Source organism: Drosophila montana, unplaced genomic scaffold, assembly GCF_035044405.1.
Source record: "Drosophila montana isolate Dmon_TW-CO22-7 unplaced genomic scaffold, ASM3504440v1 contig_402_1, whole genome shotgun sequence".
NCBI lineage: Eukaryota > Metazoa > Arthropoda > Insecta > Diptera > Drosophilidae > Drosophila > Drosophila montana.
Genome location: NW_026998739.1, coordinates 6,072,952 through 6,097,445, shown reverse-complemented (window position 1 = coordinate 6,097,445; position 24,494 = coordinate 6,072,952). Strand labels below are relative to the sequence as shown.

Here is a 24,494-nt window from a genome sequence, read left to right as displayed (position 1 = left end):
ATGTTTATGACCAAATAATATGCTACGTGGACCCCGGCAAATTGAGTGTTATGAAAATGGCCAAAAGCCGAATAAAAAAAAGAGCGCGACTGTGGGTAGATACAGTGAAATGTTGGCTAAAATTAAAGATATTTGTTATGTATGTCTAGCTAAATAAGTATGTTATGGCCAGTTATGTGCTACATATATTGGCGCATATTTATCTGAACTGTTAACACAGTCTGTCAACAACTGAAGCAGACTGGCTTTTAAGAAAATTAAATTGTATAGCCTCTGTTGTCATATTATTGTCACATCATTTACAATGCAAGACTCGAGGGCCGATTCATTACATAAATTTTCTTTAGACTTCATGTTAACATAACTTTGATATAGAATTCACAAACACTTTATATGGGTCAGTTGAGCGACTGTATCTTTGCTCTTAAAAGTTTGCTTCTACATTTGTTCTCATTTAATTGTTTAGTAATATTTAAGATATGTACGCAACCATTATCCGTATATCCCATTCCTATTGACTGTGAGATATTTTACTCCCACTTTCATATTGCTCTGATTTTTTATACATATCTATCTAATAATAATTAATATCAATTTTAAACAATTTTAGGAAATTTATAGACAATGCTTTCACCTAATATTTTTACCTGACACACTTGCTACTTTACTTATCTGCGCCACTGTGCGTCGCCAAGTAAAAGTGTCACATAGTCTTTCAGGTGTCATAGTATATTGCATTTGAATATTGCATTTGACAGCCAAATGGCGCAACGTGGCGTTAAAATGTCGTGAATGCAATTAGTATGAGCTGCTGCCTGGTCGCCCCCTCCAGATGAAGCCTGGGGCCAGCAGGGAGCACTTTACAGGCACTTTCCAAAGAGTTGTTTATGACCTGCCCGATTGCTATTAGCCAGGAAACAAAAACAACAACAACAACAAGAACTACAGAAACAGCAATAATTTGGCCTGGCCGCAAGCTTAGCAACAGCTTAATGCCAAAATCCATATAAAAGAAATTCAACATCATTTATCCACATAATTCTTGTGGCTTTATGTCTGAGGTTAATTACGAAATTAGGTAAATATAATTAAGTTAATTTACTGTGCGCCTGCGACAACAAAAACCCACACACACAGATACACACAGACAAAAGTTAAATCACATATTCAGACCAAAGGCCACTTATCAGCTGCCAGGCAGGTGCAGAAAATAAACAGCTCAAGTTTAATTATAGCAAATGCTTGTATTCGACTTGGCTATACCCTAGGCAATGTGCACATATTAAGAGCTCAAGTTTTATCAGCTAAACAGATAGGTAGCTATACTGTATTTTATTTTGGTGTTTTGTCTTGAATTGTATGTGAATAGCTAAAATACCTATTTGTGCAAACTTCGCCAAGGGTATGTCAAAAAAAATATTGTAGCATACTTAAGTGCAAAGCTGGGCCGCACGATTTAAAAGGCAGCTGCTCTCGAGGCTCGTTTGCATTTAATTAAATGCTTATAAAGACAAACACAAAGGCAGACAGACAGACAGACAGACAGACAGACAGACAGACAGACAATGGGCCAAATGAGGCAGTCGCAACGCACACACAAAGAGAAAGGGAGAGGGAGAGTCAGTGAGCGAGAGGCGGCGATAGTACTCACCTGTATAGAGGTATGCCCGCATTATCACGAAACCATAAGACCATATAAACATCATGCAGGGGCTCGGCAATGGGGCAGGGCAGCGACACTGATTTACCCTCGACGGCATCAATGTCCTTCGTTTTCACTGTGTGCCGATTGTGGTTTGCGGATGTGGTTGGCATTAGTTGTTGTTGTTATTATTGTTGTTGTTCATGTTGGTGGCACAAAGTCGCCGCCATTTTATTTTTGGGGGTCAGGCAAATTATGTTGTCACGGTTTTTTTTTTTTTGTGGTTGGTCAGCATCGTCGAGCCACATGAAAATAGAAAATAAATGCGTAAAATTTGTTAATTAAATGTTCGTTTCTTTTTCAGCATGCGTGGCTGCTCTCGCACACACACTTATGCACATATACATATATATATATATATATATAAATATACATATATATATGGGAGCAGAGCATTGTGCAGCCAGGACACGGCTAGCTGTTTGTATCTGGGCTTTTAGCAATTAAATGTTGATGCCGGCTTAATTTCTACGTAATTACAAACGCGTAAATTTTTATGCAGCTCCGCTTAGAACCCGCTTTATTTATTTATTATGCATGTGCAAATGCCTGTGAAATACTTTTGAAGCCACGCCCACCCAATCCCTCTATCCCTTTGTGACAGAGCACATGGCATTATATTTTTTTTTAGTCTTTGCACAAAATCTGTTTGCTAGCAAGCCAAATAGTTAAGCATTATCAAAATGTGCGTTGTTCCAAATATTTTAGTAGGCTCGGCACTTAATTAATTTTGAACATGAAAAACATAATTATTTGAAATAAATAAAATTATATAAATTTGAATAAATTAAGAAATGTTTTTTGTTACGTTTATGTAAATTCTTTGGGCATATTTGTAATTTTCTTTTTCTGTTAACATTTTTTATTCACATTTGTACCTAAATATCTTTCCCTAATTTGTTATTTGTGAAGTTTAAAATAAATGTATATATATAATAATAACATAAATAAATATAAAATCAATCAATTTTTTGATAATAATAAAAGAACTTCCAATAATTACGTATCTATTCATTACTTTTACATACCTCATCGATAGAAATAAAAGTAGAGATAACAAAAGACACGACAAACAGCTGAACGATGTTAATGGGTGTTGTTGATAAGAAAAGACAATGAAGATAAAATGAATAGACTGAAAATAGATCAAATAAATACCCTATATTTCTATAAAGTAAATGCACTGAACACATTTCAATTATCTACAATTTCTGATCATTTTTGTTGGAAAAGAGAACCCTCAAAAATTAGAATAAATTAATTCTAAAAAAAAAAAAAAAATATTTTAACATTCTTAAAAATTGGGTATATTGCATGCGCAACTTTCAACTGCGTGAGTGACCACTGTACAGCAATTAACATCTGGTCACACTCCCAGCTATGTAATTTTAAATAATTTTATGTTGATACAATGTTTAAGCTTTCTATAAAATTTAAAACTTTATATGGTTAGTAAACACTGTAATATATCTATGTAAAGCTCTGTGTACAAATTCTGTATGTCGTATATACATATATATAAACTGCACATTTGCCATTTTCAGACAAAATGTTTATAAAATTTTCAATATTTGGTTTTTATTGCTTGCTGCGCTTTTAGCCGCGACAACATTTTGGCAGTTGAACCAGCCAAAAGCAGAAGCTGAACTGAAACCCAACAACAAGCAGCCACAGCTGTCAAATGCGGCAAGCTGACACAGTTATTGTTGTTATATTCTTTACCCTTGTATAGGGTATTTGTGTTTTGCAAAGTGTCACATCTTATAGGGCCAAGCTTTTAAAGTAAAGAATCATATATACAGTCCAAATATATATACAGTTACTAATAATCATTCTTAATACCAAAGATATCATTTTGATTAACTACTGGGTTTTAATATATTACACAATAATGTAGAACACATAACTATTGAATACTATATCTGCTCTTATGACAAGTTAGGGTATTGGACAGTCGGCAGCCCAGGGTTGGCTTAGCTTTTTGCTATATTGTTGTTGCTCTGTTATCATGATTCAGCTTTCAAATAAAGAATATAGACACACACCGTTTGGCACATATGCATACACACATCTAAATATATCTTCGTGTACAAATAAAAATGTCTGCGTTGAAAATATTTCACATCATATGAAAGCAAAGGCCATAAAAAATGTAACTCCTCATCCGCCGCCACCAGCCCCCCTGGCTGGTACTTCACGGCAAGGTTTTTGGCATTGACTTTATGTGTAAATATGAAAAAATGTCATTTTATTGCCACAATGCGTCGAAATTTTGTGAAAATTTATTGCGAATACGCCGCGTTGTACAATAAATATACGCTTAAATGCCTAGCATGGGTGTATATTTGTGTGTGTGTGAGTATCTGTGTGTGTGTGTGTGTTTGCTTAGAATTGTTGGTACAGCACAGTAGACACAGCTGGCTTTGAGCTAAAATAAAAGAATCGAGTGCAAACTGTGTGCAACATCTGCCATATGAGATATAAACATAGATCATATAAGGCCTACGAAATGCAAAAAAAATAAAATGTTGTTGCATATGAAACTTCGTACAAGAGCTCTACAGAAGAAATTGGCTTCAGTTGAACTATTACACACATAAATAAATTCCAATCGTACTTTTTAAAATAATATTAAAACATAATATATATGTAGAATATTTAATTCATAAACAAATATTCTTCATATTTTTGTAAGCCATTTTACTTTAACGAAAATAATTAATATACTAATTAAACTGATATTACTAATATAAAATATATATTTCATTCCATTTTATCATTTTATTTCTAAATTTATTTTTGATTTATTTTTTAACTTTTTTTTTTTCAGTGTAGTTGTTTGGAACGATAGCGTTATCATAGCGTGAAAATACGACTAAAACTTTGCATTTGCGACGCCAGATGGCGATAGCGTGAAAGCGGTAATATTTAACTCGAAACAGGTGAGTGGAAGTTGGGAGTAGTTGGCAGTTGGTTTTAGTTGGTCGCGAGAGCTGATAGCTCTGATTGATATTGGAGAACGATGTTCGTAATAAGCGAAATTAAGTTACCGACATCTTATCAGGCAGCAGAAAAAGGCAATTAGATTAATGGACATCCATGCCACGCATTGCAGCCGCCCCAACGTGTTGGCCGCACGGGCCTGAAACCATTCTGTAACAAAGACTCTCTGGCTCAAAACGTGCTGGCCATGGCCATGAAGAAGCGCTATGTGAAACGCCTGGTGCGTAAGTTCATCTTTCTACTTATTATAATCGGCTTCATCTCGCTGCTGACCACGTTGATTGTGGAGAAGCGTCTGAACAAAGCCAAGTCAGCGGACGAACCGGACGAAAGTAATTTGGATATGAATGGAGATCCCCTAACGCCAGAGTTCCGTGCGGCCAATGTTGCGCCGACACGTCGCCCGGCTCGACCGCCCTTTCAGGATCGCAGTGCTGTGCGTGATGCCTTGCCGGATCAGCAAGTGGAGCAGCTTAAGACTGAGACGGTGAAAATGTTTACGTTGCCAACGCCCGTGGGTGAGCGCAGGGACTGGCACGATTACGAGGCAATGGCAGCGGACAAGTTGCGCTCCGGTCTCGGAGAACATGGACTACCCGCTGCGATTGAAGATCCTGCAGAGAAAACGCTGGAAGAGAAAGAGTATCGAAGGAATGGCTTTAATGGTTATCTCTCCGATCGCATCTCTGTGAATCGCTCACTGCCAGATGTACGGCACGAACAGTAAGTAGAATGGAGCAGCAGCTATTGAATTGATTCTCTAAATATGTGCCCGATTCCCCGACAGTTGCAAGACGCGCAAATATCTGGCCAAGCTGCCGAATGTCAGCGTCGTCATCATCTTCTACAATGAACACTTTCAGACGCTTCTGCGCACCGTTTATAGCATCGTCAACCGCACTCCTAAGGAGCTGCTGCACCAAATTGTGCTCGTCGACGATGGCAGCGAATGGGAGACGCTGAAGGATCAGTTGGATCAATACGTCGCCCTACAGTGGCCACATTTAGTCGACGTGGTGCACAATCCAGAGCGACGTGGCCTGATTGGTGCACGTCTAGCTGGAGCTAGGGTTGCCACCGGTGAGGTCATGGTCTTCTTTGACTCGCACATTGAAGTCAATTACAATTGGGTAAGTCAAGAAGCTTACGCTAGCTGACCTTTTAAGCATTAGGTGTGCCTAGGTCATAGCCCGCAATCTCGCAAATTAATTGTAGCTCATATGGAATGCTTTCAAAGCATCTGACATTTAAATGAAAAAGATATTTAGCTTCGCCGAAGCTTCAAGCTCCGTTATATATGCTAATGAAATCTTTAGACAATTTCTATCGGCAGTTTCCATTGTTTGTAGAGCTTGCTTTTATCCCAGCTATATTAATCTATTGATTAGGTGATACTTGAAGCGACTGTCATTTATTTCCAATTATAGCTGCCGCCACTTTTAGAGCCCATTGTCATCAACAATAAGATATCGACGTGTCCCATTGTGGACATCATTGATCACAACAATTTCGCCTATAATGGTGGCTATCAGGAGGGCACGCGTGGCGGCTTCGACTGGCGCTTTTTCTACAAACAGCTGCCCGTGCTGGCCGAGGATAGTGTGGACAAATCTCTGCCATATCGCAGTCCGGTAATGATGGGCGGCCTGTTTGCCATTAACAGCGAGTTCTTCTGGGATCTGGGCGGTTACGATGATGAGCTGGACATTTGGGGTGGCGAGCAGTACGAGCTGAGCTTTAAGATCTGGATGTGCGGTGGCATGCTGCTGGATGTGCCCTGCTCCCGTGTGGCGCACATATTTCGCGGTCAAATGGACCCGCGGCCAAACCCACGCAATTACAACTTTGTGGCCAGGGTAAATTGGGTGCAAAGCGCCTGGCAAATCGCCTGTTATGCCAAATTCGCTGATCAACTGAATTTTCTAGAATCACAAGCGCGTCGCCGAGGTCTGGATGGATGAGTACAAGGAACATGTCTATAGGCGGGATCCTGCAACCTATGACAACATCGATGCTGGCGATTTAACGCGTCAGCGTGCAGTGCGAGAGCGATTGAAGTGCAAGTCCTTTGACTGGTTCATGAAGGAGGTGGCGCCCGATTTCCTCATCAAGTTTCCGCCCATTGATCCGCCCGCCTATGCATCGGGCGCCATACAGAGCCAGGCCTATGCAGATTATTGTCTGGACTGTTTGAACGTGGGCGCCAATCATCCCGTTGGCCTTTACAACTGTGCCGAAAATCTCACCTATCCCCAGGACAATCAGAACTGGGCCTTAAGCTCGCATCGCGAGCTGCGACGCTTGGATGATGCTTGCCTGGATGTACAGGATTCGCATCCGAACGCTACCGTCTGGATGTGGGATTGCCATCATCAGGGTGGCAACCAGTTTTGGTACTATGATCGCCAACATCATTGGCTCGTCCATGGCCTTCGCGGCAAAAACTGCATGGAGGCATTTGTGGACAATGGTGTGACAAAGGTTCTCACCAACCGCTGCGATGAGAATAATGTGCGACAACGCTGGAATTTTGGTCAGGTTAATGACGAGCTGCTGGATCGTTTCTTTGAGGGTTTGTAAGTCGAAACGAGACCTAAACTAAAACTCTTTAAGCTTGTTGTTAAATCTAGCTGGAAAAAGTGTTTAGATACACACCTAGAGATTTTTCTCATTCTTATTAATTTAACTATTTAAACACAAACCCACACACAATAAAATCAAATTCTGTGTACTTTGCTTTTTAGCTGAGCAAACGGAAACTGCCCCCTTAAAATCCTACAATTTCTTACTATATTTTAAAAATGATTTCAATTTGAATACGTCTAAGAAGCTGTCAACTTGTTTGAGGTCTTTTTTATAGCCCTGCCAGCTGTTCGCAAATGCAGTACAGTACGGTAAGCAAAGTGTGGAAGCTGTCAAAATATTTCTACTCCTTCGAACTACAACCAAATGCTGAAAGGATTTTAACTACAGCCGGTTTTAGGCTCTTAGTTCTGGCCCTAAACACGTTTCTAGTTGTCGAAAATTGTTCGAAAATTAGGAATCATGAAATGGCACTAAAGGTTGATAAAAGCTCATTGGCCAATAGCATTTGTGTGTTCGTATTGCCAAAAGTCTAAAATGAACTTTGCCTTTAAATTTGACTCTGCTTGTGTTTTAGCCAGGTGATGAGCAGGGAGTCAGCCATTAGTCTGCCATTTTGGGGCTTGTTGCTGTCTTTTGCCACTTCCCACTCCCCACTCCCAACTCTCTCTAGTTATCTGCTTCTCTGTCTCTCTGGGGTTGGCTGAAAAATGCCAATGCATCAAAGGCAAAGATGCATCACGTTGACTGCATTACTAAACGACTTTAAGCTGCCTGCAACCCGTTCTTTCTTCTTCCACGGCCCGCGCCACGCGTCGCTCCTTGCCCAGGCACTTTGAAAAGTGTTAGCTGGAACCTGAGTTGGATTCTCGTTTTGGTTGCATTTTTGTGTCGCCTTTGGTTGGCCTTCACTTAACTACAGCAGCACCGACAGCTCCACAGCTCTAGAGCTCTACAGCTCGTAAGCTCGGCAGCTCGACAGCTCGTGCATGTTAAAAGCTATTTAAATATGCTCTCTTTGAATGCCTTGATTGGCTCCATGCCAAACCCAAACCATTTCTGGCCAGCCTTTGCCCCGCTTGCTCGTTGGCTCCTTTGCTCTGGCTCTGACTCTGACTCTGGCTTTGGCTATGGCTTCGGTTTCGGTTTCTACTTGGCTACGTTTGCTGCCCAAAATCAACTCTCAACGCACATAAGCGCAAGGCGACTCGAGATGTACTTTCCGCATTACCTCTCCGCATGAATTAAACCTATAATTGTCAAAGTGCGTAAAAAAACTAACAAGCTCAATCATAGTGATGAGCGAAGTCTTAAGAAAATTTTACTAATATAAATATCTAATATAATATTTTCATGCTGGGACTACCTCAAATAAAAACAGTTTAACTGAATAATTGATTAATTTCCAACATCTTTCAGTTGTAAATAATTTTCTTTTTAAAAAGTTGACTTAATTATTTTCACCAAATTGAAAGTCAGAACAAACTAAACCGATTCGTTTCTCTTATAGTTTTCAACACTGTAATCATTAAAGATGTAAAAGCTTGGTTAGCTGCCTCGTTCTGGTGTTAACCTCAAGCTTAACTAACCTCAATCCACTCACTAGCAAAACACACACTCTCACAAATACACTCACACATACACTCACACATACTCTCGCAGTTCATCTGCTCACACGTCTCTTTCAATTTACATTCGCTGCACTCTGTTATCGCCTGGAATTCTCCATAGAGACACGCCCCTTGCGCTTGCCAACACCCCCCCCCCCCCCCCCAACCCACCCTGAACCCACAGCACGCCTGCGCCACGCCCATTGTTGATGCAATTTAAAATGCAAAACTTTAATGGAATTTGTGCTGCTGCGACAATAGTTTTACGCAACTTTGCAACACTGACAACTTTTATTTCTAATGCATTTGTCACATGCACAAATTTTGTTACAGCGCACTTACGAGTTTTCACTGTACCATGCACCTTAAATTTACATTGAAGCATTTTAATTGCTATTTAAGTATGACCGCTGCTGTTGTTGCTTCGCTTGTGTAATTGCCGGAGCGTCTTGTGCCCCCCAATTAGCATACATATATAATTTACCATGACGCAAGCCAGTGACAGCCCCCTACCCCTAATAGTTATTTCCCCCTCCCTCATATTGTACGCTCCCACATGGAATTCGTTTATTTCATGTAAAAATATTTCGTTGACAAATACACGTCACCAGGAGCCCACATGAAAGAGTTTCTCACTCTTAAGCTCTCTCTCTCTCTCTCTTTCTCTCGCTCTGCCCCTCTTTCTTTCATTCTTTTTGTAAATGTGTGTGTGTGTGTGACACTTTGCGATTAATCGTCGGGCTCATTAGTGGTGAAAATATTTATGAAGACCGCTGGGAAAACGCAGCGTTGTACAGTCATTAAATATACATTGAAATCATTCTTAACTATGCATGTATCCCTGTGCGTGTAAATGTATATTTGTGTCTGTGTGTGTGTGGTGTGTGCGGTTTTTAATGGATTTGTCTTCAAGTGGGATGCAGCAGCAAAGAAAATTTCAATTCAATTCGGCAACCTATTCAATGACAGGAGTTGAAAATGCACGATCAAACGAAAAATTAATCGTAAGCTTGCAGAAATCAGTGTTGCATAGGAGTTAAATGTTGCATTTTGCACTTATTTATGCTGCAAATTTCATTGTTATTTACATAGTTCCTTAAGTTATTCCCAATTTTAAAAAAATATTGCTATATATATTTATTTTATTAAAAACATATGAAAATGCACTTTTCAAAAATAAATTATTTTGTTAATGAATGAATGAAACCTTTTAGAATAAGTACATGCCTTATCAGCACTCATTTATTAGTTAGTTTAATTGGAATTCCCCATGTTAATATATGAATACGTCACAGTTCTAACTGATTTCCCTGATTAATGCAAATAATTAAATAAAGAGCAGTGCGCCTACGTACCCTTTAATTACATATGCTTATCTACAAACAAAAATATTTGAGTTGAAATAAAAATTAAGTAATATTTTTCAAAAATGTATTTTAACTATATATTATACTAGCGGGTATAACCCGGCCTTGCCCGTGGTACGTATGTTATAAAATCAATGTTTTCTAAAAGCTTTGAAACTGATCGGACGGGAATCAAACAAACTTAAAATTCACCAAAAAAAACTTAGAAATGCATTTTCCACCGAAGGAGGTTAGGTTTTTTCGAAAAATGTGAAACACGTTTCAAATGATTTTTCTTATAGATCTTTGGAAATAAATTTGAACACAAAACGTCATCCACCAAATCTTCGACCCCCATTTGCACCAAGGAGGGATGGATTTTTCAAAAAGTGTGAAGCACCCCTCAAATGAATCTTTGAAAATGAGTTTGGGGCCGATCGGATGGTAAACAAAAAACTTTCATACAACCGTTTTCCGCCAATTTACCACTGTTGCGGGTGGAATTTCTCAAATCGCTGAAATACGTGTTTATTAAGTTCTTATGGAGAGCTTTGAAAATAAGTTTGAAGCATATCGGACACAACTTAAAACTTCGCCCAAAAAATCGCATTCCCCCCGAAGAAGTTTGAATTCTGCGAAAAGTGTGAAACACGTCTCAAATGATTTTTCTTATAGATCTCTGGAAATGAATTTGAGCGCGAAACGTCACCCACCAAATCTTTGACCTCCATTTCCACCAAGGAGGAACGGATTTTCCGAAAAGTGCGAAACACCCCTCAAATGAATTTGAACAAAGACCTTTGAAAATAAGTTTGAGGCCGATCGGATGGTAAACAAAAAAGTTACATACAAACGTTTTTCGCGATTTTTCCACACTTGCGGGTGGAATTTCCCGAAACCCCGTCTTAACGTGCACCTACATCACATAAGGTAGCTACAGTGAAAATTTCAGCTTCCTAGCTCTTACGGTTTGGGCTGTGCGTTGATCACCAATCAGTCAGTCAGTCAGTCAGTCAGTCAGTCAGTCAGTCAGGACAAACAGTTTTATATATAGAGATAGTTATAGTATATACTAACTATATATACCCTCAGTTCCAATTTAAACTGGGAATACGGGTTTTACACAGCTACTGATAATAAAATATTTATTCAAGTATTTATAATGCATCTTGATTAGAATGCATTAATGCTGTGCTTTTAAAATCAATAAAAAATTACAGACGACAATGTTTTCGCTTTAGTTTATTCAAAATCATTGAAAGATGCGCTACGGGCTGCTGTTTGCAATTACCTTGGCTTGTTTGGTATGTAAATTGTTGAAAATACTCCCAACATATATAAAACGAATTTAAATTTTTCAGAGCCTTGCTAGTGCGTTGACTGCAAAAGATGTGCAACTTATAGCTGAATTAAAGCAGGCTACCGAGCAGGCGAACCAACAATTGCTGCAAGGCCATCTCAAGTTCCTAATACAGGTAAATGAATACATCGCAGATTCGCAGGTTGTGGATCAGTCGATGATACGACAATTACGCGCCCAAAAACTTCGAGCGGAGGCAAAACTTGCAGCGAATCGTTTAAAGGAATCAGATCTGGATGAAATTTTAGATGAATGGGAGAGAATCCTAGATGGGAATAATTCAAATGGAGACCAGAGAAGAGAACGCATTTATTTATACCTAAAGGACAAATATGGTGACATATTTAACATGAATGAACAAAGGCTGCACAGGCAAGTTCAGTTATTCTCTTATGCAATGAATCCAAAAATAAGAGAGCTCAGCAAATCTGCGCAACAAAGCGAACATGAACTAATTACAGCATTCAATAATGTTGCCTATGCGGGTCTTGTAAGCCCGGAAGAGTCATTTACTGACTTCGTAACAGTTATGAATAAATATTAAGTTTTATTACGCAAAAAAACTAGCTTTACTCAATAAGCAACAATCTTTGAGTATGCCGTCGAGTGTTAAAGGTTATCAAGAGTTGTAAGCTATTAGCATATTTCATGTGGGAAAAAATGAATCTGAAAAGCAGCTATAAGCTAGTAAATATGTTTACATATTTGATAATAATTTATATTATTTTATTTACAATATAAACAAGAGAATGCTACCCTATACTCATTATAAAATTGATGCTGCCATCATAGTTAGGTCTTATCATGGACATTTACTAGTAACAAAAATGCATACAGATTAAAAAAAAATGTAGCTCTAATCTTCTTTGCCAAAATATATTTAGAAAATCGTATGTAAATCATATATGAATATATTTTATGTGAGTGTATTTAGTATTCGCCTTGTGCATTTGCCCATTTTATTTCCTACTTATTTATTTCCCTTAATGAGTTGCTTTTTTCGCAAACGTCGCATCATATGTTGACTTTTTGAGCCGCTTTTGTGGTTGCATGATAAAAATCACAGAGCAGCGTGGCAGAGAGCAATTCGGAGTGAGAAAGAGAGAGAGAGAGAGAGAGAGAGAGAGAGAGAGGGAGTGAGAGAGAAAGAGAGAGAGGGAAAGACTCAGTGGAGTGCAAGCCACATTAAGTCACCCGCCTGAAATGATCGCATATTGTAAGTATGTGTTTGTGTGTGGTGCGTGTGTGTTTATGCTTACGCCTGTGTGTCTTTGTGTGTGTGCGTCTGTGTGTGTTGTGGTTTTCACAGTCAGTTACAGTTGCTGAAATTTACCCACGATGGTTCCTGATTGTGTAAAGCTTGTCTCCGTTTACTTTGCTTACTTAACACAAATTCGTTTAAAAATATATAAAAATATATGAATGCATATATTTATATAAAAATAAACGTAATAATATACTAAAAATGTGATAATTTACCGTTAAATAAATGCAGCTGAAGTTTTCTATTTAGATAATTGTCGCAATAAAAGGGGCTAAAAATGCTAACATAGGATTGATTTAACTTGAAATCAAGAAATTAATGGAACACATTAGAAATTAGTGTTGTAAGCTGGTAAAAAGAAAAATGTTACCAAATTAAACAACACTAAATTCGATCGAGCTGTTAAATCAAGTGCACAACTGCCTTTATTCGCCAAAATAAGAATTAAAACAAAAGTGAAAATTATGTTGAACAATTTTTCTTAAAATTAGAAAACTTTAAGGCGCTTTTAAAGAACCCTCATGATTACTCATACAATTAAATTTGTTACTTTCAACTAACGTTAAAATTAGATTTTATTCCATACGCTCAGGCTCAAATGTTAGTAAGGAAATATTTTATTTTACAAGATTAATAACCATAATCGTAGCATTAAAATTTCAATTTATCCTTTTCGTCTTCATCTATTACCACTTTGTGGCGAATTGAATTAAAGATTTTTGGGGGCAAACCGCAAAAAGGACATTGCAAATTCACAACAAGTTCATGTTTATTGCATTGCATTTTAAATTTGATCAAATTTCAATTTGGCAAAAAACAAGAACGAACATTTGGCTGGGGACGAAAATTGCAAATGCCACTGAAATGAAATTTGTTTGAAATATTAAAACACAAAAACTGAATTAAAATCAAATTTAATGTGGCAGCAAGCAGCAAAATAACCACAAAATAAAAAAGGGCAGGAAAAAAACCTGCTAAAAGGATAACACGTACAAATAGAAGGCAGTTGATGCAAAAATGTTGCTTGTTTAAATGTTTCAAAATCACATAATGCCCACAAGAATAATCAAATTCGATTAAATTGTCAGATAGACAGAGAGAGAGAGAGAGAGAGAGAGAGAGAGAGAGACAGATGGATAAAGAGAGAGGGAGAGTGACAGAGAGAGTAGAACAGAATTGGATAAATGTCATGCGGCTGGGTCTAAATGCAAATCCTGATAGCAACAAAATGCTATTAAGAAAAAAACGATTGCAATAAGAAAACTTAACGACTAGTGAATGCCCTGCTGAAATATTGGGCATAATATTAAGAAAGTTAATTCAAAATGAAATAGGGAAATCTTGCTTCTAGAATGAAAAAATTGTTAAAAAAATAAATAAAAAACCTTGTGATGATATCATATCTAATAAGTACAACAGAAAGCACACTCTTTAAGCCATAACACATCGAGTTGATACGAAAATGGAATCCCAATTTGCATATGTATCGCTACAGGGCATCAACAAGCAGCAGAAGCCAAAAGTCAAAGAGCTCAACAATGATTTTTATTTGTGCTTGCCTGCTGCAGAACTTGCAACAGGACCAGCAGGACCTAAAAGAGGACCTAAGAGATGAGATAACAATCAATAAGCAGAAAACAAGAAACTGACAAAGCAGGGGATAAACTTGAGTTTAGCTTACATACAATAAGGTTAAAATGCAGCAACTGCAACTGCAAGGATGGCAGGACACCGTACAGCAGTAGAGCAGGCAGCGGCAGGACAAGTCAACGAGCCGGCTAGCAGTCAAATAAGCCCACTTTTATAATAAAGTAACAAAAATTCGAAATCTGTGCACAACAAAGCCCCACTGCCGCCAGCAACCCCTGAACTGACCCACTGAACTTTTGTGGCAAGGCTATATATAAGTTGTTGCTGCAGCTGCAGCTCCTGCTGCTTTTGGCTTACAGCTGCAGCTTCAATTTTATGCAAAACAGTCAGAAAGTTCAGAGGTGTTGACCATGTTTCGAGCAAAATGCGTTGCGAATATTGAATTGGTTTTAAATGACAGCATAATAAGCTGACAGCCCCCTTGCCCTCCGCGCAGAAAACAAACCTAATTTACTGAACATTGGAAGCCAAGGAATATTTGCCGCTTCCGGCTGCTAAAAAGAATATTCCGTGAAAGCAGTCTGAATGTTCAGCAGTAAAATATTATTTGCCAAAGTCTGATGTCAAATGTGAAAAAGGCTTTTTATATTTATATAAAATTCTTATATTCTGATAGCTTGAATGAGTACCAAGTTAAGATTCGCTACATATGAAGGCTCTGAATATGTTAATTTGCTTTGGGTAGAATTTAAGGAAGATGTTTTATAATTATATTTACTTGCATGCTCTTATGCGTACAATATTTAACATATCAATAAGATCCACTTCCTCTAAAAATATTAATAAATTCATTTTGCTAAAATTTATCCAAATAATTTTTAAATATTTTTAAGAATATTCTCATGCTTAGACTACAGCTGCGATCTTTTGCTAGGATTTGCTCCAATTTGTATGCAATGCTGGACTTGAAACCTTGTTAGAAATTCGAATGCTATAAATGTGCAAGTTTTCGGCTAGTAAATTTGTATTTGATCGACTTCCATTCGCTAAGCAGTAAAACTCACTAATAAAATTGTACTTTGTTTGGCGCAGCGTGTTAAAGCCACTTTTAAGTCTTTGCCCATAAATCTGGCCAGCAAACGGATTCATTAAATGTGTGTGTGTGTTTGTGTAAGTGTGTTGTGAGCTTTGCCAGCTACTGTACAGCCTCCTTCTTCCCGAAACCCCCAAGCCAGCTTACTCCTACAACTTTTGTGCGACCTAAAAATGCAAAAATCAATACGAGGCAAACGCTCAAAAAACCAAATAAAAAAAAAAAGGTATAAACGTGCAACTACAACAGCAACAAGAACAACTACAACAATTGTAGATAGAGCATCGAAAAACACATAACTATTTTGCATAAAATAAAAGTTTTTGGGTATTTTGCGCGCGCGTGTGTGTGTGTGCGTGTGTATGAGGCATACTATTGAGTCATACAAAGCACGTATGTCCTTCAGGTCCCCAAATGCGGATCTGTGTTGTGCTTTTGTCTCTGCATTGTTGCCTGTCGTTTGTTTGTCGTCGGGAGACAAAAGGGTACAAGAAGAAGCAGAGCCCAAAACAACTGTGGAACAATAACAGAACAAGGGGAAACAACTGAACACAATAAAACATCACATACATTGACCCAAATTTATGCAATCGAAACTTTAAAGAATCAAATCAAATAACATGACATAAGGGACAAGTTTTTCTTCTTCTTTTTTTATACTATATATATACATATATATAGTTTGGAATGGATACGACGACAGCTGCACATATGAGAATTTGGGCCAGGGCGAAAAAGAGAAAGCTGCGAGAATTGGGTGACATTAAAGCTGGGTAGTCTGTAAACTCGCATATCCACGAGCTCGAACGTGGGCGGGCGAGGTGAGCGTCAAGTCACGATTTCGCCTACATTTTTTTGCTCCTCTCGCATTTCATTCCTTCTTTTGTGCACTGTCATTTGCTGAATATTCATATTTTTTGATCCCAAAAACTTATGAATTATGAAATATGTATGCATACAATTGTCTCGCTGTCTGCGCGCACATAAAACGAAAGCTATGCATAGAAAAGGGCGGGTAGAGCAGATAGAAAGAGAGAGGGAGAGAGTGACTAAAATTCGCTTTAGGTGTGAACAAAAACTTAAAAAAATAAAAATTCATAGAAATTGCAACTCAGTTGGTTTGGTTGTTCTAGGCGCTTAGCGCACATTTTTCTATATCTATCTACAATACGCCGGCTTACCTGGCGTATGCGTAATTGTTTGCGCGTGTCTGTGTGTGTGTGCGTGTGTGTGTGCGATGATGCGTGGCTGAGAGCTGTTGTAAAATTAGGTGACACAATTTCACTTTTTAACTATTTTTGCCCATTTCTCTTTCTATTTCTCTTGTTTTTTTGTATTGTTTTTTATTTCTGTGCTGATATTTAAAATGCATTTGCTTGATGGTATTTTAAATGAGTCTCGTTAGGCATGCAAAAGTGTAAAATATTGTGCATAAATTGAATCTAGCATGCATTTCATATTTGTGGCTAGCAAATATGGTAAGGCAGCTGGATTTTTAACGATATACAATGGGTGTCTACCCATTTTCTATACCAAATAAATCGAACTGCATTCAAATGAATAACTTATCAATGTGGAAGACAATCTAAAGTCCAATAAGAACAGAGCTGCTGCCGTTAGTTGGTCTTAAATCATGTTGAAATATATATTTCATTTTTATTAGTAGTTATGTAAATAAAAACGTAGTTTAGGTAAATCTAAGAAAATAATTGATAATCAGAAATGGAGCAAGACAGCCGGTAAAAACTACAAAAATGTTTCTTTGTTAGTCCAAAAGGAATTTAAAGATTACTTAAAATAATCAATCTAGACGAAGTATGTGTAAAGTAAATGGTTTTAGTCTGGATAAAACCAAGTTAGTTCAAGGTCTAGGTTGGAAATTAATAGAGTTTTGGGAACTTAAAATGTCGACGAGTTTGACATAAAGAGTCTTAGTCTCTTAGTCTTTTATATCTATATAGAGGGTGTTATAATTTTGTCATGAAATGTGCAACGCGAAGAAGGAGACATCTACAAAATATATTCTAGATCAGCCTACACAGGCGAGTAAATATAGCCTTGTATGAGAACTGGTTTCCTAGTTTTTAGGCTATCGTCTTTCTGTTGCAGGATATATGTCGTAACCAGCCAGATCGAACCACTATATCATATAGCTGCCATAGGAAAGATAAAAACTAACATATTAAAAAATGATTAGATGAAGAAGCACAGTTGAATACGACGATAAGATGGATTATATTTAGGCAATCCTTGAATTTAGACACTTTAACTGTTCAGAATTACTCATAATATTTTTGCATAATTCCTAAAGCTTAAAAATTAGTTTAATAGTCATATTTAATAATTAAATTTCCAGCCTTGTGCCACTGCAGAAGCCTTTTACTTATTTTAAAAACTATACCTAATGCTGTTATTAGAATGAATTGTGAGGTCCGTTGGACACAACATGATATATATCGTATACTATGCTGCAGTTAGTTATATACTCCTTCTTGGCTAGCTTCCTGGCATAACAACCTTTAACGCTCTTTAGCCATAATGATATTCATGCTGGCTATTTCCTGGTGTGCTTCACAAATTTCTATATACTTGTCTTCCATTTTTTTCTCTACTGTTTCTTTTGTTGTTGTTGCTGCTGCTTCTCTTTCTGCTTCTGTTTGTTGTGGAGGAAATAACTTACAATTGACCTCGTTAGCCGCAGTCTCATATGTATGCCGCTTTATGGACTCTGTCTGTGCATCTCACTCACACCATTTCTTGCTCGCTCTCACTTTGTCTTGCTTACCCTGTATGCGAGTGAGTGTGAGTGAGTGTGTGTGTGTGTATTGCACTAAGCCGGCTAGTTGGTCGTATTAGTGTCGTGACCTCTTGACTATATGATTTCCTGCTTTTTTATACGCCGACAGAGGAAGTTGCCTGCGCCAGCTCAGCTAATGCTGATCCAATTACGCTGCAAAAGAGTCCAGCATCTATGACAGTGCAAGACAGATATATATATATTATATATATATGTACATAGCCACATATATTTATATATACTATATCCTTATAACGCCGCTGGCTGCCATCTCTCTCGAACTCTGGGCATAAATGAAACTTTACGCACAACGCGCTGATAAATATATGGTTTTGTAATTATTTCTTGTGTTGCGGCAGGAAAAGTCGTCGCTGCGGTTTGGTTATTATTATAATTTTTTTTTTCTGTAAGAAATATTGCACTGTCAACTATTCCCCTCACAAGGCCCACTTTTGTAGAGTTCGCCTCGTGCTGAGCTAATTAAATTTAAATTACATTTCGTTTGTTGTGCGCGGCAGATTTTAAAAGGATTCCACGCCCAGTTGTGGGGCTTGCAAATAAATTAAAAATGATTGTGTGCGGCGCGGTAAATATGAAGCATACGCCCCGTTGTGTGTGCACGAGCCATGCGCCGTGTGTTCCATTGCCATTCGTTTCAACGCGCTGCAAATCAGCGCGCATGAAATTTCAACAAGCCAAACGCAGCGTCCCCAAGGACAGACAACAGAATAAGAAAAAAAAAATCAAACAACAACAGCAAAATAATATAACTTGTTATCTCTACAATTTTTTTTCGTACTTTTTTGTATATAAATAACATTTCATATGCCTCGTTTTCGGTGGTTCCCCAGTGTAAATGTAAACACGCGCTTATCAATGTATATATACTTATGTGAGTGAGTGTACACATTACACAGACACAAGTGTGCGTGTGTGTGTGTGTGTCAAATGTCATTGGCAGTTGGTTATTCAGCTTCTGGCTAAGCGCCAGGCAGCCGCAGCAACAACAACAATAATTACAGGAACGTCAACACATAACAATGAAATATAAGCACTTTTATTTGATTATTATTTGAAATACCCTAACTAAGTGCTGAAACGAATATCAGTGCTAGATAACAGATGAATAAAAGTTAAAAAAGTTAAGATAAAGGTAGTGACTGAATAGACTGTAAAGTCTTTATACATTTTTTCATAATATTTTTTTTCACAAATATATAAATATATTATAAAAATTCTGGAAAATTCCAAAATAATTTTCCACCGTTGAATATTTTAATACTTATATTCAAAAACGTATTAAAACTAACAAAAAAATTTACATACAAAAGTTTCAGTTGTAGCTCATTACAGCAAAGATCATCATAATGAAATTATAAAAAACATATCTTAAAAAATTGGATCCAGTTAATTCTTGAAGATTTTTCAAGACTTTGAATAACTTCAGCATAAATAAATTTCTATAAAATCAACTTCTATTTGAAATTTAAAACATGAATTATAATCAATACATATTTCATTTTCATTCTACACACAGTAGAATATGGCAAGGTTTATGATTAGGCAAATATATAATTTAAAAAAGTGTATGCCACAGCTGACATAAAAACTGACTTGGCCTTAACCCAACTCACTTTCGTTCCCCTCCTCCCCGATCAAACGCTATTCCATTTCATTTTGCTGTTGCCATTAAGTTGCCAAGTAAGCCGCAACGGGCAAATGTCATAACTACACATTGACGGTGGTTGCTCTTTTTTATTATGGTTGTTGTTCTGTTCTATGCTGTTGTTGTTGGCCCTATGAAAGTAGGTTGAATATTGCAACATTCTGCTTTAAAAATGTCATCGCACAAGTGTTAAAATCGCTCATCATATCAACGCTGACAGCTGCGAGCAGAGCAGCGACTGAGGGGGCAAAGAGCAGCCACATAGGAGCCGCTATTGAACTTTATGTGTGTACACAATGTACATCTATGTATCTATATCTATATATATAAATATATATATATGCACGATTCTGTATTGCGTTGGCAATAGCTATTCGCTGTGTTATGCTGAGCTAAGCATCCTCGACTGGCAGCAGCTGCCACCGATTGTTGCGGCCTTTTAAGTCGGCTCAGTCGTATAAATTCTGTGCGCGTGTGTGCGTGTGTGTGTACTTGTGTGTGTGCGCGCGTGTGTTTGGAGAGTGTGTGGCATTGAAATAGCTTCAGCTGACAACAATTGTGGCAAATGTGGCACATCAGCAATGAAATAGCATCGCGTTCTTATTAGTATGCCAGCCGCAATATTTAATACTAAAAAATTTACCCAATATTGCTGCATTTCAGAAATATTTTTAGTTCAAGCCATGCAACATTTTTGATTATTAAAGCAGTAAAAAGTAAGTACTAAGAAAATTCTTATTAATAATTATGATAAAAATATTATGTATAACTAAAGCACTAGCTTTAAAGTTGACGAAGAGTATCTCAATAATATTATTCATTTTTAATACTTAACGAACAACACCAGGAAACGCAGCGAAAAAAATATAAAATAAATTGACTAAAACCACATAATATAACAAATATATACTAAATATATATAAAGAAAATTAAGTTTATTAGGATTTCATTTCAGTTGTTCTTATTGTAATAAATACAAAAGTATATGAATATATACAATTTGAATTTAATGAAAACATTTGATTAATATTTAATCTTAATAACAACAGTTCGTCACAGGCAGTCAAGTCCTTAAGTCACCCAAAGTCAACTGACTCGAGTCACCTGCTGGAATGCCAAGTTAATAGCAGCAACACCTTAGCGCCCGTGACTGCTAACTTGGCCAACACACAGATTTACTAACTGACATACCGAACATGTTTTAGCGGCGAGCCACAAAACTCAGCCACCTCATAATCTTAAATCTAGGCGTTATGAGCGAATGAAATAGTGTGAGCGAGCGAAGGAGAGAGAGAGAAAGAGAGCTACTGAGTTAACTATGTGAGCTGGGAATGTAGGCGTGTTAGTCCGGGGCTGCTGCTGCTGCTGCCTTTGGCTTGGCCCAAATACACATAATGATATGCAAATGTGCATGAAGAAGTGTGTTGAAGTGTGGAAGCAAGCAAGCACACACACACACAAGACATTTCCATATAGTCCATTGCTAAACTAAAGTTAAAGCAACAACATCAAAGCAAGGACTTTTCCCGCTGCGTCAGCTAGTTAAGAGTTTAGTGGACTGAGAGAGTGAGAGAGGGAGTATAGTCCATGGGGAGGGGGGGCTGGGTGCTGAGGGGAGGTTATGTTCAACTGGCCGCGTTAATGAAATGTGCAAATGTACCAATTGACCGAGGCACATTTCGCATACCAAACCGAAAACCTTGATAGAGAGGGCAGGTGGAGGTCCTTAAACAGCTCGACAGGACTGCTCATTTAGTCATTTGCATATTAAAAGCTTTTGTCGCACAAAGGTTAAATCTAAAGATAAAACACAATATGCATATACAGTCTGCCACATATACATATATACATATATATACAGCTATACATATATATATTGTATTTTCTTGTTCCAACTGCTTGTTGTTAACATGCGAATCGAGTCAAGATAAGGAGGAATGGAGGAGGGGGTACGGGGACTGTGCCTCAATGTGCGTGTCGATAAAATATTTTGCTTTGACGCTATGCGAACACTTTTGTGGCATTTTCCTAGGCAGACTGAAATGTTATTATAGTGTGTCGCATTGTTGCGGGCCGCTCAACAATTTTGGGAATTTGCCATTTGGCACTTCGAGCATATCAAATATCATAGCTGAACGCATGCAAAAAGTAGCTCAGAGTATATCAAATATTCAGAACTAAAGAAAAGAAAGAATATTCAACTGAAAAGTAGCCACAACAATTGCAAAAGTTAAACTTGGGTCAAGCTAAGAGTTGGTCAGAGTTCAACATCTAGCTATAAAAGACTTTGTCCTGACTTACTTATGGGGGATTATTACCCCTTTTTTATAGAAATCCAGCAACAATTTGTATATGCCTAGTAGTCGCTTCTAGGATTTATGTGTTTGCTATAAATTGGCATTTTACAAACATAAATTTTGGAAAGAGCTGAAAGTCCAATATTAAATATTTGTATTACTTTTACTTTCCAAAGGAAGCAAAAGAATTTAAGAAAATGATTTCCAACGCAAAGCTTATATATGAAAAAGGGTATTAATGTAATCCGAAATATCTACTCTTTAGGTATTTTGTGAGTTCTGGTAAGGAACTAATTGCAAATGCAATTTACCTTGGAAGCTTAAAATTCCTTTCTTTATTACACTCAGTCTAAAAGTCATCATAAATATATGTAGCCAAGGCTCAAATTGGGCATATGAAATCCTATTTTCTACTATTTAGTGCGCTCCCTGTGTACATGTGTGTGTGAGTGTGTGTGTGAATACTTAATTAAACATTATTGTTGTTGGGGCTCGTCTCGCAGCGCTGCGCTCAAAATCCAATTAAACTTAAAAAGGCAAGAAGTCGTGCTGGCGCCATTTAGCCTGCCTTAAAAGGATACCCAATTCCTACGTGACATATGCACAATTTAATTTTTTAATTGCCCGAAAAACTTGCCAGCAGAGTTCGAAAAAGAGAGAGAGACTGAGAGGTAGTCTATGTTGCATATATGTGGGCCCCTAAACTCAAATTCAACCGAAATTGAAGGCAGCCACGTTCGTAACCTTGAACCTTGACTGCGTCAGGCAGGGGACGCCCGACCCCCAACGGGCATGCAGTAGGGAGGAGAGGGGTCGAATGATAGGTGGCTGCACAGCGGCAATTGTTTGGTTTGTCTTATAATAATAAGACAAGGACATTGTTGTTGTCGCTATCTTGGATTTCTTGCTGTCCTTGCCTTGTCTAGGCGCCGCTTTTTTGTGCCTGTCTGTCGAGTGGGGGAGAGAGAGACTCCCCTTCTCTCTGTCTCCCAGTCTGTCTATCTAGCTCTCTCTTGTCTTTTGCTTGCTTTCAACGTTTAAGTTGCGCTTTACACTAATAAGCAAAAGTGTCTAACGTAGCGTAACTAAATGCGAAATGCAAACATTTCATTAACAAACACGCACAAAAGTGGGTTGGCGTCGGGTGGTTTGTTAGGGGCTGTTAGACAACCCCAGCCTGGTTGACAGTTATGTGTGTAATATTTTTTTTTGTCTTTGAGTACCCCTACCCAAAAAGGGGCGACTGTCTTCCTTGTTTAGCTGACTGGCGAACATGTGCGTATGTGTTCACACCATACATACATACACACCCACACACCAGCGCACACACACCCACACACACACAGTCAGGCTTTGTGTGCGTCGTGTGTGTAGGGTGTGTTTGAAATTTCATAATATCTTTTATTTCATTCTTTGCTTTACTTTATTTTAAGCTCTTTGCTTGATTAGAAGGTGTTGCCATAAATGTCCTTTGCGTATATGCGTGTGTGTGTATGCGCGTGTGTGTGTATTTCAAATATTATTCCAGCTTTTATGCTGCTTGCTCATGTGTAATTTACATTTGCCAAGTGCTTTATGGCAACAAGGCGGCAAAAATTTAATAAAACTTGGTAAATGTTCAGCCAGCGATTCGTGTTAGGATAAATGAGTTGTCCTTGATATTCATATGCAAAAGGAAGCCAAAGCTTATTCATAAATGTTAATCTTGGTTAGACTATATGAAATGGTTTTACGGGAAACTTTGTGAGATTAGGAAGCTATTATGCAAATCACAAATATATAAATATATATGTTGCATACATTTTTAACCTGTATGGTATAATACATATATAAAGATCTGGAAGATTTCAAGCTGGCGCTAAAAACTATGGGTGGAATGAAAAACTCTTTTTAAAGTTTCTATTTTTTAACAGCTCTTCGAATAGCAAGGTTATGGTGGTCAAATTTTTGTGATGACTGCTTAAGCTAGCTAAGATCTGCTACTCAAGACAATGTAAGAATCACACGATAAATATATATTTAAAAGATGTCGCTATTGCCAAACTATGCTGTTAAAATTTGGATAGAAGGCTGACCTATATTCAAGCCGAAATGTATTCTGTGGCATTCAGCTGAAATATGCTTGTCAAGTTATTTCCCCAGTATATATAGAAGCCAGCGTGTGTTTACCTCGCATATACTTT

The 24,494-nt window shown here is 37.8% G+C and overlaps 2 protein-coding genes and 1 long non-coding RNA gene across 4 annotated transcripts in view; 2 read left to right on the top strand and 1 right to left on the bottom strand.

Annotated features, from left to right (window-relative positions):
- The window catches only part of side-II (sidestep II), a 77,313-nt gene that overhangs the window by 38,307 nt on the left and 14,512 nt on the right, over window positions 1-24,494 (bottom strand). For both annotated transcript variants that reach the window (XM_064697537.1, XM_064697539.1), the window contains exon 2: window positions 1,652-1,778. In XM_064697537.1, coding sequence (XP_064553607.1) covers window positions 1,652-1,778 — 127 coding nt within the window. The remainder of the gene's footprint in view (window positions 1-1,651; window positions 1,779-24,494) is intronic.
- LOC135439235 (N-acetylgalactosaminyltransferase 4-like) lies at window positions 4,709-7,414 on the top strand. The gene is made up of 4 exons (XM_064697914.1): window positions 4,709-5,428; window positions 5,493-5,835; window positions 6,133-6,561; window positions 6,632-7,414. The coding sequence occupies exons 1-4, from the start codon at window positions 4,893-4,895 to the stop codon at window positions 7,283-7,285; spliced, it is 1,962 nt and encodes a 653-aa protein (XP_064553984.1). The 5' UTR covers window positions 4,709-4,892; the 3' UTR covers window positions 7,286-7,414.
- On the top strand, window positions 11,423-12,167 carry LOC135439061 (uncharacterized). The gene is made up of 2 exons (XR_010437981.1): window positions 11,423-11,548; window positions 11,606-12,167. It is a non-coding gene; the product is annotated as an uncharacterized LOC135439061 (long non-coding RNA).

Coding starts and splice junctions, on each gene's coding strand:
- LOC135439235 (XM_064697914.1), top strand. CDS start 4,893: ATGGCCATGAAGAAGCGCTATGTGAAACGCCTGGTGCGTAAGTTCATC. Junction 5,836..6,132: donor TTGAAGTCAATTACAATTGG/GTAAGTCAAGAA, acceptor TTCCAATTATAG/CTGCCGCCACTTTTAGAGCC. Junction 6,562..6,631: donor ATTACAACTTTGTGGCCAGG/GTAAATTGGGTG, acceptor TGAATTTTCTAG/AATCACAAGCGCGTCGCCGA.